The sequence below is a fragment of the Ictidomys tridecemlineatus genome, unplaced genomic scaffold, assembly GCF_052094955.1.
Source record: "Ictidomys tridecemlineatus isolate mIctTri1 unplaced genomic scaffold, mIctTri1.hap1 Scaffold_70, whole genome shotgun sequence".
NCBI classification, from domain to species: Eukaryota; Metazoa; Chordata; class Mammalia; order Rodentia; family Sciuridae; genus Ictidomys; species Ictidomys tridecemlineatus.
In genome coordinates this window covers 1,052,110-1,067,610 of record NW_027524982.1, presented here as the reverse complement: position 1 = coordinate 1,067,610, position 15,501 = coordinate 1,052,110, and the positions used below count along the sequence as shown (strand labels likewise).

The following is a 15,501-nucleotide window of genomic DNA, read 5'->3' as shown; positions in this document are numbered from 1 at the left end:
TCTAGCCCTCACCCCTGCCCTCGCTTCTCGGAAGAAGAAGATTTCCATGTGGCATTGGGGGCTAAGTAGTTCTTGGCTGTGGGGTGTCAGAGGACATTTAGCGGTGTCCTGTGTCTCTCCCTACTAATTACCAGCAGCAGCCCTGCTCCACTTGTGCTGGCCACCAAAATTGCCCATGCAAATTGCCAGTCCTGTCCTGGTGGGGGGTGCATTTGCTTCTGGCTGAGAGTCACGGGTTCAATGATGAAACTGAAGCCTTCGAGGTCAGTGAGGACATAGAAAACAAGTGCCCAACAGCAAGCAAGGGTCAAGCACTTGGTAGGTTCCAGGTGAGGCTCGGATGATGGAGAGTTGCTAGATTCACTCCCCACAGTGACCACAGGAGGTGTAGCTTTCCTTCTCCCCTCAGATAAAGTTCTGAGCATCCCCATCTGCTGCTGCCAGGTTGGGGGCTGTGTGGCTGCCTGCCCAAGGCCACACAGCAGGCCAGCAGCTGGGCTGGGATTGGAACTGCAGTGTTTGCCTCCTGACCCTTGCTTACTCCAGGCCCCCACAGTCTTTCCCACCAAATTACATGAAGATAAAGTTGACAGGTGCTGGGCTGAGCTTGGCTGATGGACACCGAGCCTTGGAGCTGGTGTGCAGAGCGAGCCCGTGGGGTCCCTTTTCTGCATATCTGTGTTGGGAAAGCGAGGGGGCGGAGGCCTGCCCCTGCCCCAGTGGATGAGCGTTTTTGAAGTCCCTGGGGAGTCTCATTCCTGCTCCCTTTGCCATCAGTAGCTGTCTGTCAAGACCAGGTTACTTCAGTTGAGGTTGCTTGCCTGTCTGAGGAGAACTGGCCATTTATCGTGGGTCATGGCTTTAGACCCAGATGGTTTAGAGGAGCCCATCAGGCCCCATGGTACAGTCCCAATGCAGTCGAGTGGCCATGGCCAGCGGGCAGGGTCTGAGGGGCTCTGGTTGGCTCTTTGTTTTATTAAAAGAAGCACTTTGGTTTCTGTCTTCCTTATCTCTCCCCCAGCAAAGGGAGGCACAGAGGCAGCAGGTGGGTGGTAGGTAGTTGGAGGTTCAAAGCCACAGGCTGCAGGACCACCTTTGTCCCCCTGTTGAAGTTCCAAACACAGAAGGAGGGGATAATCACCAAAGGCTCCCTCCCTCTGTCTGGTCCTGAGAAGGGTTATCTGCAGTCTGGGAACCTCTGGACCAGTTGCTGCAGATCTCCCTGGGCCTGGCTGCTTCCTGGGCCTGGCTGCTCCCCAGCAGGTGTGGGCTGTTTGAGCTTCCCCTGTCCCCCTGCCCATCGAGGCCATGCCATTTTCCAGCCTTGCTCCTGATCTCCACATCTGGACCTCGTGGGGGCTGCTGCAACTTACTGATGTTTATTTTGAGATTTACACCCGTGGATGGGCCAAACCAATTTCATTGGCAGCTTAGCCGATTTGTCTTAGAGCTTTGTGTTTAATAGAGGACTGGGAGGCCACCTTCCTGGTGGCTTTAACGGCTTAGCGTTGTGTGACACTGGAAATCAACCACCAGCCAGCCCCACTCTCTCCTTCCACACACCCGTGTCCCAGCCAGAATGAAAACCATGCCTGTCTTTCCCCCGGCCCCACCTGTGCCTGCTGGTGCTCCTGTTGGTGTGTAAGTCTGTCTTCTAACGGTGCCGTACCTTTTCAGCCTCACCAGCCTCCATGAAGACAGGACAGGCAGGGAGTCTGTCTGGCAGCCCGAAGCCTTTCTCCCCGCAAGCGACTGCACCCATCATGATGAAAACGGACAAGACATCCACCACCGGAAGCATCCTGAACCTTAACCTGGGTCAGTTGGCACTTCTGGCAGAATCTTTCTGAGACAATTGTGACTTGGCCATTGTAATGTCCTTTTTTATGTGTAGTTCTTGAACCTTTGAACTCTTTTCTCTGTGCAGATAATTAAAAAGGCGCAGTTGGTGAAGGTGAGGTGAGTCATGCCCCCAGCCCTCCTTAACTTTGTTTTGTTTTTGGCATGGCCTCACTGAGTTACAGAGGCTGGCCTTGAACTTGCAGTCCTTGGGGCCTCAGCCTCCTGAGTCACTGGAATAACAGGCATGTGACACCACACCCATTTGCAGTTGTTCTTGTCTTGAAGGGCCTTAGGTCAGTGTTCAGAAGCTTGTTTCTCCTTAAGCCTATAAGCCAGATCACTGATATGTGAAAATATATATATATATATATATATATATATATATGGTGAAAAGAAGTTCCATGAACCAGTATTAACTTTTCTGCAGCCAGTGTACTCTGATACACTGTTCCCTGTAATTTTCTGATATTGATTTTCATCCCTTGAATTATTATCTTTTAATTCATTGGGTTTTAGTTGGTTATTTAGAAACTACTGTTAGGAGAAAAAAAATAAACCTGTTAGGCCAAAGTGTTACAAACATGCACTAGTAATGTGAAAGAGCCAAGTGCGAAGTCATTTTGAGCCATTCTGTCATGACTCCTGCTTTTGTTCTCCTGGAAGAGAGGTTAGCCAGTCAGCTAGGAACCTGGCTCTTTCAAAGCTTCTGGTCCAGAGAGTGAACTCAATGTAGATGGACAAGAGGGTTCACACCTCCGTAAACACCTGGGAGGAAGAACCAGCTGTGCTAACAGGAGGAAGAACATTCTAGGGGAAAAAAAAGGTCCTAGAGGTGGTGGGTGAGGACCCACTCACTGTGCTGTAGGAGTGGCCAAGAGGCCGAGGTGGCTGCATCCCGTGGGCAGGGGCAGAAGGTGAGTCCATTGAGGGCTTGCAGACCAAGAGGTGGAGGGACCTGTGCTCACCTGAGGTGTCAGAAAGACAACTCTCTGTTGATCAGTCATTTGTCTGGTCAGTTGTGTCTCCACCCCACATGTGGCCATGTCTGGGACATTTGCTTGTCCCCAGTGCCGCTGAGTTTCCTGTGGTGCCCAGGATCCTCATGGCATGGAACTCCTGGACCATGCGGTAACTTGGCCAACTCCCTGGCCAGCGGCAGAGCTATGGGCTAAGAGCTCCCCTTGGAGTCTGTTTAAGATGCTTGTCAGGCCCCCAGGTGGGAAGGGCAGAGGGCACTTGGTGGCAGGCGCTCTGAGGCCAGCTCTGCGGGAGGTGAGTGCTGGCCATCTAGACAGGCAGGGCTAGGGGCATGCAGTGCCTCTGGAGCTGGGAGACACCAGGTCTGGACAGCACCTTGGGTGCCCAGCAGTGCCCAGCAGCCCAGCTGGAGCCCAGCTGTCTGTCCTTAGAGCCTGGGTCTCCTGCATGCTGGGTTGTCTGTTCTCACAGCCCAGGTGGAACAGGGCACTCAGGGTGGAGCTTGGGGTTTCAGATTCAGAGTGACTAGAACAAAAGGGAACCCACTTGCTGCCTTGGGAACATTGACTGTTTCCTATAATTCCCAGGGTGGTGGCCTCCTTTTCCACAGCCTCCTCCCTCCTGCACACTCGAGCAGCCAGGCTGTGCAGTGGCCTGCTCCCTGCATTTCTCTCTGTCAGTTACGTGAGGCCAGAATAGCTCCTTCCCTAAATAGGGTGACCAGCAGGCATCCTGGTGACACTGTGGGTCTCTCAGTGTGGCTTGACTCACGTATGTGGAAGTGCAGGACCCTTCCTGGGGCGTGTCTGGTGGGTGGGGCATGGCCATGGGCAATGGTGCTGGCTGTGGTTCCTGCCCCCTCCCTGTAGGCCCCTAGTCCCCAACACACTGGGCAGTTTTGCCTCCTTCCAAGCAGGGATGAAGGCGTGTGAGCTGGGATCTCAGGTCCCTCATGGGCGAGGATCCACTGGGTCCGGAAGGCCAGCAAGGGCAGTGCTAAGGGGTTCCAGCCCTGCCTGGGGCTGAGTGCGAGATTTGTGGACTTAGTCACGTCTGTCCCTGTGGCAGCCTTCGCCAGACAGGAGCGATACAGAGTGCCAGAGACAGATGGATGACGGTAACAGTCACAAAACAGAATTCCATTAAAAAAAAACAAAAACAAAAACAAAGACAAACGGACAGATAGACAGAACACTGGAAAAGGCAAAATCATAGTGATGGAAGCAGCCCGGGGTTGGGGTGGAGGAGGGTTGGGCTGCAGACCAGGAGGGAGCACTTGGGGACAAGGTCTTGCCCTGGGGGATTTGTGCATCTGTGCCTCTGTTCAGACAGAGCTGGATTTCCTCCAAAATGAATTTTTACTCTCTCTAGATTAAATGACTTTTTAAAATAAACAAGCAGCACAGCCTTTTAAGTAGGTAAGACAGCCCCATTTTGTGGAAGGGCAAGGGAGGCACCGAGAAGCAAAGTCACCTGTGCACAGTCACACAGGATTTGGGTGGGGCTTGGCCTTCCGGCTCCAGCCTGTCTGGAAAGATGGAGCTGATAACCCTGAGCTGTGAGCCAGGGCTGTGCTAGGCTCAAAGGCCTAGCCCTGGAAGTCTACTGTGCTTCTTGGGTAGGTCAGCCCAGGGGTCAGGGTTAGGTGAAGATTCTCTCTGAGCAGTGATAACATGGGGGACAAAGGAGGAAGCTCCTGCCCATTGCATCTGTGTTTGGAATTAAAGATTAGAATTCCCTGTATAAGCATGTACCCTCCTAGATTTAAAGTCTTGGCTGTTGGAACTGAGTGCAGTGGTGCACACCTGTAATCCCAGTGACTGGGGAGGCCGAGGCAGGAGGATCCCAAGTTTGAGACAAGCTTCAGCAACTTAGCAAGGCCCTAAGCATCTTAATGAGACTCTGGCTCAAAATTTGTAAAAAGGCTGTGGAAATACAGCTCAGTGGTAGTGTGTCCCTAGGTCCCCTCCCCATTCCCCCCAGTGCCCCAAATTAAAATAAAAACTGGCTCATCTGCATTAAAAGCAAATCATAAAACTCTACTTGGAGAGCCAAATACAGCAACCCAAAATACAAAGCCCGGCCCCTGGCCTGGCAGCTGGTTTAATGGCTGGGCTCAGTGAGTCAAGGTTCCTGCACTGCCGTGGGGCGGGGCAGGGGAGGGGTAGGGAGTGGCTCCTGCCTACCGGCTCGCTGCCCTCACTTGCTGTCTCCGGCCTCTGCTCTCCTCCTTCAGACAGAAGCCAAGTCCCGCTGGCTTGTTTCAGGCCCCCTTCTGTGATTTAATGGCAGTGATAAATCACACACCCAAAACCTGAAATCTGAGAACACAGTGCTGGATTCTTGTCTCCTTCTAGAGCCCCTGGTGCAGAGGTGAAGGGCCAGCAGGCCAGTGCTCCTGGTGGTGGCCACAGTGTGCCCAGGTGCTCTGTTGAAGGTGCTGACGGAGCAGTGGAGAGCTGTCTGGCCTAGAGCGTTGCTGCTGTCATTCTGCTGTCACTGACAGGGGCCACCTTTGTCCCTGTGCAGGGCAGTCCCTTGGAAACCAGCCATTCCTTAAGAGCATGGTGTGAGCCAGGCCTGGGCTGCCCAGATGTTCTCTCACTTCCTTACAACGAATGGGCTGGGAAGCCCTCTGATGGGTTTTGGTTGAGAGGGACTTCTGCCAGGGTCTCTTGTCTATCGAACTGTTTCCTTGAAGGAGCCGCCATGTTGTAGCTCCTGGAAGTCCATTCATCATAGTTTGCCAACAGCTTTAAAACAAAGGAGATCTGCTTATTTTTAAGCTATTTATTCAGATACCTTATTTATTGACTCCGGGTTGTTGTTCATTTTTTTGGTTATTGAAAACAGCTACAGTGAATAATGATTTTTGGCCATGGGGGTCAGTGTCCGTAGGGTAAACTCCTAGAGGTGGAGTGGAGGTTGGAGGCCCCGTGCAGTTGACATTTTGAGAGAGATTGCCAAGTTGATCTCTAAAGAAGTTGTTCTCATTTGTGCTCCCTGCAGAAATGTGGCTTTCTCTAGCACAGATATATATTTTTTTAATCCTGGGCTTCCATTTATAGGCTGAGCTGTCTTCATATCAACTGAAAAGTTCAAAATCCTGGCAGGACAGTGAATTCTGAAGATGGTCCTGATATAGAAGGGCAGGGGTAGGAGAAGTCCTGATAAGCTACCACAAGCCAGAGGAACAGAGACACTGTTCCTTCTCCCTGTGGAGGAGAGAGAGAGCCCCAAATGCTGCTGATTGCAAAATGCTAAAGCTCCCAAGGTCCCAGGGCCTGAGCCCAGCCCCCCACACTTGGTGATTTCTTTCTTTGTTTTTTTTTTTTTTTGGAACTGGGGATTTACCCCAGGAGCATTCAACCACTGACCCACATCCCCAACCCTTTTTATATTTTATTTAGAGACCAAGGCTCACTGAGTTGCCGAGGCTGACTTTGAACACTTGAGCTTCCTGCCTCAGCCTCATGAGTTACTGGAATTACAGGTGTGTGCCACCATGCCTGGCTGGTGGTTTATTTTTTTCTTTCTTTCTTTCTTGGTTTTTTTGTTTTTGTTTTTGTTTTTAGTTGCATATGGACCTATTATCTTTATTTTATGTTTTAAATTTTTTTTATGTGGTGCTGAGGCTTGAACCCAGGGCCTCACATGTGCTGGGCAAGTGCTCTGTGCTGCAGTCTGGCTAGGCACAAAATCAGGAGCCACTCAAGCAGGAACAAACTTTGTTTCCAAAACTCCCGCGAATGCCAGGCACATGGCCTTCTCCCGGGACACACCACATCAACAGGAAACCCTCCTCCGGAAATCCATCCTACCACACTTCCCCAACCAATGGGAACTCTCTGGGAGTCCCCATGAGAGCTCCAAAGTAGCAGGCTGAGGCGGACAGCAGGGATCTAATATCCAATTGAATAAACATCTTAACATAACCATAATCATCTCAATGGCTTGCTGGCGTCACCTTTCAACCCCAAATGCCATGCGTCATTCCTACTCAGCTATGTCTCTCAGCAGCTCTGCTCCCGTGCTTCAGTCACAGCCCCTGGTGGCTTATTCTTAACAAGAACGGACATAGTAGCCATTGGTCGAGGCGAGAACCCTTATTTTGTTGTGTTCTTCCTGTGAATGTGCAACAGGTGAGTCTTCCTAGAGTAAACTTGAAGGGCCGCATCTATCACAGGCATGCACGCACACACACATGCAACACAGGTTGAGGGCTCAGGTGAGGGCTGTCTCTTGATGAGCCCCATGAGGTGATGGAGCTACTGGGGTGAAGGCCGTGCAGGATTTCTTTACTCACAGAAGTGGTCTTACACCAGGGTCTCAACCACAGCTGCCCCTAAGAGTGACCTAGGGAGTTTCCCCAGCTCTCCCAGACTGTAAGTCAGGGTTTCTGAGGGCCGGACGGATGCCATATGTCAGCACATGTATATTTTTTTTATTTTGGGGTTTGTTTCTTCATATTTGTTTTTAACCCCGTTAACATTAAAGCACCCGAGGAAGAGGCACGGGGTGTTTTGCACTCCACGTGAGCCTCGGTTAGTTCGCCATGGGGTTGGCACGCTGTGCTGCTGTTTCACTATCAATGCTCTTTGTAAGCTGAAGATCCAGGCAGGTGCAGGTGAGTTTCTAGTTCTTCCTTGAGGAAATCTGAATGAACGTTCTTTCCTCCCAGGCTTCCTCCCTCCCTTGAGGGCCTCTCTGAACAGCCTTCCGATGGGCCTGTGAACACACAGTGCACACACACATGCGGGAACACTTGCACACCTGGACTTTTGAGGGTGCTTTTCTGGAATCAGCAGTAGCGTCTTTGCTAGCTTTGGGCACTTACTTCCAGAATCTTGCACGTTTTGAGGAAAGAGCCCTTCCCAGTTAACCTGGGTGGGAAGGAAGTTCGTTGGAGCAGTTTGTTGTTTCTGTTGGGTGGGGGTTTTGGGGACCTCGCTCCTTTTGGTCACTAAATGAACTGGTTTCTCTAAGTGCAGTGCTGGAGAATGCACTCACTGGTTGAAGGTGAAGGGCTTTGGGTCATGCCAAAACAGAAGGAGAAAAGCAAGTGAAAGCTTTGCAAGCTCTGGGATGATCTCCTGGGGCTTCTTTAACAGGCCAGTGAATAGGTTGCCTTGGGAGCGGGGTCAGCAGGGGACTGAAGTGAAGTCCAGGAGATGAGCCCACAGTGGCTAGGAACAGGCTCAGAGGTGGCTTCTCCTCTCTGGTGGGTGATCAGATGTCACCTGCTTTCTCACCTGTGTTCTGGGGTTGGCTGGTTTGGGTTGGAGGGGATGCCACAGGATAAGGTCAAGGAAAAGACAGGCTCCCCTCCCCCGTGATCTCTCACTGCTTTATGAACCTTTGTGGCCAGCATAGTTCTCTTCCTCTTACCTTGCTTTGGGATGGGAGAGCAAGTTCATCAACATGGGCTCATTGGCCCATTTGATCATACAAAGAGCCCTTGGTGGAGTGACGGAAGAGACTTGGGTTAGGGGATGTCATCGCAGAGGGCTTTGCCTGGGAGTCATGATGAGGAACTTTGGTTCTTACCTGAGAGACCTGTTGGTCACAGGTTAGTGTCCAGGAGGAATCTACTTACCTGGCCTCTGTGGAGGCTGTCAGGTGAAGGGAGGCACAGCCGGGAAGACCTCCTCTCCCATGTTTTCCTTTTCTAGTCAGATCCCCAGGTTGGGTAGACCAGGAATGACCAAGGAAGCCTCTGTGGATGGTAGGCAGCCAGGGTCCCCAGCCCCAGGTGTCTCCAGGGGCCCTGAGCCTCATTTGGGTAGAATCCCTCCTCACTGGGCTTGGGGAGTTTGGAGCAGATTTTGGATGCCGGGTGTTCTGTCCCAGCTGATTGTGAGACTGAGCTCCTCTGGCTTTGGAGGGTCTCAGGTCCCACAGACTCTCTGCCTGGAACCCTCCAGCTTACACCTGAAAGCTGACAGTGGGAATCCACCTGCTGCGGGAGCTCGCTGGTCATCACTCCAGCCTCCCATGTTGCTGGGGGAAGCTCAGTGGTGAGTACCACTCGGACCCTGTGCCTGGGCTTACGAGGGTGTGGTGGTGTCTTCCAGATCGTAGCAAAGCCGAGATGGACCTGAAGGAGCTGAGTGAGTCCGTGCAGCAGCAGTTCACCCCGGCGCCCCTCATCTCCCCCAAGCGGCAGATCCGCAGCAGGTTCCAAGTGAATCTCAACAAGACGATAGGGAGCTGCAAAATACAGTTAGGTATGGTTCTGGTGGCTTGCTGTTCCTAATAATATTTCTAATTGTTTGTAATGATGACATTCACCTGGACCAGTGAGGGTCCAGTCCTGGCTACTCTTAATGGCTGTTCGGACCTTGAACAACTGGTGGAACTAAAATGTATTTCCACTCATGGCAAAGTGTCCTGGACCTGCTAGTTAATTATTTAGTTGATCCTTGGTGAAGACAGCCTTGAGGACTCATGGTGCTGAGTTCTCCTCTGCCCCTGCCTCACCAATTTCTCACATCTGTCCTGAGTGGGTCTATAGGAACCTGTCCCTGCAGGTGGGCCAGTCACTTAATCCCTCTTGGGTCTTCCCACACAGCTTTGTAAAGCCCCCCATTCCTGTTTACTGAATGCCTCTGTTACATCCTGCCCTGTGCTCAGCACAGTGCATCCATCATTCTGGGAGATTGCTACTATTCTCAGCCTCATTTTTTCAGATGAAGAATCTGAGGCTCAGAGAGGCGCATCACTTGTTCAAGGTCACACAGCCAGTGACACCAGGAGCAGGATTTAAATTGTCACTATTTTGATTCTGGTATCTAGTACTTACCACACATTTGGTCCAACTTGTCTTTCTTGGGTCCAGCCATTAGCTACACTAGCACAAACCTGAGATCTAAAAACCTTACACGCCTGGGTGTTCTGTGTTTCTCCTATGATTTTGACTGGGCCCTGGTGGAGGCAGGAGTGTTTCCTACAGATCTACCAACCTCCCGGGTCCTGGGGTCCTCGTGGCTCTTGTCCTCTTGTGGGTCTCTCTTGGTGTGTCCAGGTCAAGACAGATGATTCAAGAGGCCATTGCTCCTGAGGGAATAAGTCCAAAGAGTCGATTAAGTTTTCATTCTTATTTTAATTTTTGGGCATAGTATTATTTACCTAAGGCCTGGCTACACTCCAGCATTGCCGGAAGCACAGTGGGGCTGAGCAGAACTGCTGCTGGGGGGGGGCTTATCCCCTTTTTGGAGCACCTGCTGTTTTGTGCCCCCTCCCACCCTCCTTTTTTTGGGGGCAGGGCTGGGGATTGAACCCTAGCCTTGTACATGTGAGGTGAGCACTGTACCCACTGAGCCACATTCCCGGCCCCTGCTCTTCCCTTTCGGTGGACATGGGCACATGCAAGTCCATCTTGGCCCCTGTGAGTGGAAAAACAGTGAACAGTCCACTCTGTCCTGGGGCCGGCTGATTATCTTATGACCTAGAGTTTTCTCTCTAGTGATGCTCATCTCTTTTGCTTATGGTATGATATCTAAAATGGAAATGAATCTGTGCCCAGAATCCTGTGAGAAACAGGGTCCACTTTTGTACACTTCTTCTGAGTTGTAGATGGCAACTCTCTCAAAGTTCAGAGTCTCTCCTATTCTTTGGCCCTGACATAATGTTGTTTGGTATGTTTATTTCACAACCTATGACACAGAACTAAGTTGTCCAGTTTTTTCACCTTGCTGAGGTCAGGGTATTCATAGATTTCAAACATGGAATATAGCTGTGGTGAACATAGATATCTCTGAGAGGTCAAGAGTGAAGTTTAGGATGAAGCTTGAAAAATACATTTATTTTTTAGTCAATTTACACTGTCAAAAATAATAATCTTTTGGATATTGTGCTTTAAATTACGGCAATTGATTTAAGCTGTCCTTAATTTTTAATAGAAATTTTTAAATTATACTCGTGTGTTATATTGTTTTTCTCTCTGGAGAAATATTACTGCCTTAGGGCATTGCTTAAATGTTTAAAATACAATTTGCTTTCTCATAAGACCAGATAGCAGTAAAGTTAAATGAAATTTTAAAGTAATTGTGATGAAACTTTTATTCATAAAATATATATATATATATGTTGGGTGTGTGAGAGACCTTGCTCTTGGATTTATTTTTCCCATTGAGTTTCTCCCCACTGAAATTAAGTTTTCATCAAATGAGAAGAATGTCACATAATCTTTTACCCTTCCCTTCTCACTAAGGTCATTATGTGGCTGTAGAGTTAGGGGTGGTGAGGATAATGCAAATGATGAGAAGTAATTAGATGTCATTGCAAGTCCTCATAAGCCTCTGGAGCTCAAGTGCATTTTTGATTGAGCTGGCTAAACATCTGTTCATTTGCTCTATTATTTATACTAAATTTTGAGTCTTTTTTACCCCCTTTTCAATCCTTATTAGTTACCACCAGATTTTTCCATGACATCATTTACTCTAGGGCCAGAAACATCTGGTCTGGTGGTCTGCACCCTAGCCTTCTCACCCTTTTCTCTTACTAGGTGAAGACAACTTGCAAGAGGCCTCACTCTGTTTCTCAGGTTGAGGGGAATTGATTTGTTGATGTCTGAGGGCAATACTGCAGGGCTTCTTTAAGCATGCCTAAAGAAGTTAGACTGCAGGTGTCAAACTGAAATTTTTTAAATGGAGTTGTTTAGGCCAGGCCTAAGGCCATCCTCACAAGAGTGTAGTAAATTTGTTCAAAATTAAGGATTTGTTCTGTTTTATTTTGTTTGTTTGTTTCTTTAATGTATTTGTCCTCAATTTAGTTTTTTTTCTTTTTTCTTTTTCTTTTTTTTAATACCAGGTATTTAACTTAGGGGCACAGAGACACAACCCCAGCCCATTTATTTTTTGTATTTATTTAGAGAGAAGGTTTCAGTTAGTTGCTTAGTGCCTTGCTTTTCTGAGGGTGGCTTTGAATTCATGATACCCATGTATAATTTTCCTGAGCCACAGAGGTTATGGCCTGTGCCACCAAGTTGGCTTTCAAGTGAGTTTTTAAATATGTAAGACAAGTTTATTAAAATGACATTTAGATGCATTTCTAATATTCAAGCAAACTCCTTTGTCCTGGTGTGGCAGGAAATAAATGTGGAACTGGACTTTAATTTAAATTATAAGCAAGTTCAATTGCAAAAGCTTAATTAGAACATAGTTAATTAGAAGGTCACATGCTATAGCACTATTGTAATTTTTTAAAATAATTTTTTTCTTAGTTGTAGATGAACACAATATCTTTATTATTATTATTATTTTTAATGTGGATTCAGTATTGAACACACTGCCTCATGCATACTAGCCAAGCACTCTACTGAGCCACAACCATGGACCCTTACCTGGCATTTTTTTAATACTTATTTATATTTTATTTATTTATATGTGGTGCTGAGAATTAAGCTCAGGGCCTCATATATGCTAGGTGAGCACTGGCCCACTGAGCCACACCTTCAGGTCTTTCTTGGTACTTTTTAAATACCTGTTTTAGATACATTGTAATTAGTAGCCTTAACCCTTTTTCAATATCTGTTTGGATTAAATCAATAATCTAGAAGTCAGTGAAGCAGAGAGTCTACTTTTATCTCAAACTCTGATTTTACTTCCTCTTTCTTCCCCAGACTCAGACACCTTATTACAGTGTCTAAGATTCCTCCTTGAGTAATTTACTGTGTGTTGTCCACATTCTAAACCCAATATTTACCTATTCCTTACTTTTAGAAAAGTCTTACACAATTTGCCCAGAGGTACCAAAATCTCTTGGAGTATTCAGAAAAATCAGTATCTCAGTCTTGCCTTTTTTGGGAGCAGTTTGAATTATAAGTATGCCGCCTTTAAGGCAAGTAGATGGAAGGAAGCTTTTAATCAATACTTTGTATCTAAAATGCACTTCATTTGTATCCTTTTATTAGATACTGTGAATAAACTTACAATGAAAATGGAAATGAAGTAATTTCTCTAACAAAGATGTTCCAATTTCTTTAGATATATATCTAGAATTATAATTACTTGGTTATAGAGCATTTTTTAACCAAGAATTGTTATTTATTTAGGCACTTTACCACTGTGTTAAATCCCTATATATTTTTTTAAAGAGACAGTGTATCATTGAGTCACTTAAGCCATTGCCAAGTTTCTGAGGCTAGTCTTGCACATAAGTACAAGAAAGGGTCAGATGAATGGATAATGTGTTTATTTCTTCTCACCTTGGAGTGGAATTGATAATTTACAGAGTATGTTTCAGTAGGTAGTATAAAGCCATTGCCAAGTAGCTTTACAAATTTGTGTGGCCACAATCAACATTTGAAAATCCCAGTCACATAAAATCTTTGTACTTTTCCATCTATTTTATTTATTTATTTATTTATTCATTCCATTTTTTTTTCATTCACTTTTGCTTTACTGTTATTTTGTATATACTCCTGGTGAGTATTCAATGATACATACATACACGCGCACACACACACACACACAATTGTGTGTGAGTATATATAATGCTAACTTCTATAACATTATATTCTAAAACATTAAAGTCAGCCAGCCTCAGCAACTTTAGTGATACTGTAAGAAAATCAACAAAACCCTTTTTATTTATAGAATATTTTATTAAAGACTGAGAGTGTTTCTTAGCAGAAAAGCATATCTGATTTCAATTTGTAATATGAGAAAGAGAGAGATCTTGCAAAAATAAAAATTAATTAGTGACACTCTTAGTGTCAAGGATGTAAATAATTTAAAAGTAATAGTGAACTAGTTGGATAATATATCTAGGTTATTAACTGATGCTCTGGAAAGTTAGTCTGATCTACAACATATAAAAGTGAGAGAGGAATTTTTTATTAAGGTGTATATAAGAAAAAAAGAGAAGTTTTGACACAGCTTTTAGTTGACCAAGACTGGGTCAACTTTAGTGGGTGATTAGGGTTCTGCCAAGATGATAAATCCTTGAGTTACTTGAAATAATGTGATTTTATCTAGTCTTCATAAACAAAGGTTGAGGTCTAATATACATCAGGCTTGGCTAAGGAAAAACATTTCAATGAAAAGAAAAATGTATAAATAAACACATAAAACAATATTTAACAAAAAGTTAACATTCAGAATATTTATGCAATTATGTAATCACGACTAATGTAAGAACAATGACAACCAAAGAAAAAGTGAATTAATTAAAAAATAAATAAATAATGTAATGGATTAATTAATGAATGAATAACAAGTACAAAGATGTAATGTGACTGGATTTTTCAAAGTCAGCTCGTAGCCATGAAAAAGTGTAAAGGTACATAGAAATGGTGTTTTACTACTTACCGAGACCTACCCTATGAACTATAAATTCCACTAGTAGGTGGGAAGAGTTGAACACAGAACCCATTCACCTGGCTCTCTTACTTGGGAACTGTGCAAAAAATTACCTTTTTCTTTCCCCTGAAATTTTATTGCTGCTTCCAAGAACACTACCCTCTATATTCACGCTATCATTGTAGACTTGTAGCATCTGAACCCCTCTACTGTTCAAGTTTTTCTTATTTTTTACATGAAAGAAAAAAAAACATAGCAGGCATTGAACATGACAGTGAATCTGCCTGCATGAATGTGCTGGCCCAGGAACAGTGACAGTCTCAGTCCCCAATGGACTGTACATCATGTTCTGTGGGTCTGTGGTCATCTCATTCCACACTTGCATGTGTGTGGGGCAAGGCATGCAACAAGCCAGCTGTTGCTTATAGATGACCAATATATGTGTGTTCCACACCTAGGAGAATAGGTCTTATGGGTCTGGTTTTTATATGGCTACCATTAGGACCACTTACCTGTCAAAACCATGTTTATAAGCAGAGAACTTGTCTTCATAGAAGCAGAATGAACATGAGCATTAAATATCACCACCAAATGTAATAGAACCCTCCTGACATGCTGGGTCCCTTATGAGTGGAGAGGCATTATCTAGATATCAAATGACATCTCTGGAGGACAGAGAGTACAAGCTTTGTGCTCACTGAAGTCTCAACTTTTATATTCCTAAAGTGTAATAAAAGACACAAATAGTGCTCCTACTTAATGAAACCCAAATATGTAGGTCTAAATTTCAAAGATTAATAAATTAGTATTTTGTATTATAGAGCATTAAATTTGTATTATAGCATTTTATAGCCACTCCACACCATGGACAGCAGGAAGTACGTGCTGTCCTGTGGCCTCTATGCCACAGACAACAGGAGGGAGGTGCCCCAGAGCCAAGGTGGACTCTCCAACCATTTCCCACATGGCAGTGGCAGACAGCAAAGATAATAAAATCTAGAAATCAAACCCTGTAAAAATCAGTTTGGATCAGGATCATTTTATGAAAGTGCTTAAAATGCATTGCTCAAATTCCAGAATGTTCCTGCCACATGTGATTCTCATTCACTATGCACTGGAGGCTGGTGGTCAATCAAAACACAGCTATGGCTATAAGGTTTCTCGTCTGAAGATCCCTGACTTGGCTGTGAGTTCACTCAAAGAGAGATGGTGCTCTCGAGCAGGAGGAGCACCAGGAAGTTTTTCCTAGTGAATGTGTCACAAGCAGGAGAGTATGAACCCCTGTCATGTGTCTGACATTCTGTGAGAGGTACCAAAATTGTTAATTTACCTTCCAGCTCAGTCAGAGATAGGAGCAGCAATAGCTGGGGGCTAGGAT

General features: G+C 46.0%; 1 protein-coding gene across 5 annotated transcripts in view; it reads left to right on the top strand.

Moving 5' to 3' along the window:
* LOC110597360 (MYND-type zinc finger-containing chromatin reader ZMYND8-like) overlaps nucleotides 1-15,501 on the top strand; it is an 82,738-nt gene that overhangs the window by 51,629 nt on the left and 15,608 nt on the right. For all 5 annotated transcript variants that reach the window (XM_078037284.1, XM_078037283.1, XM_078037286.1 and 2 more), the window contains 2 exons: nucleotides 1,678-1,818; nucleotides 8,895-9,047. In XM_078037284.1, coding sequence (XP_077893410.1) covers nucleotides 1,678-1,818; nucleotides 8,895-9,047 — 294 coding nt within the window. The remainder of the gene's footprint in view (nucleotides 1-1,677; nucleotides 1,819-8,894; nucleotides 9,048-15,501) is intronic.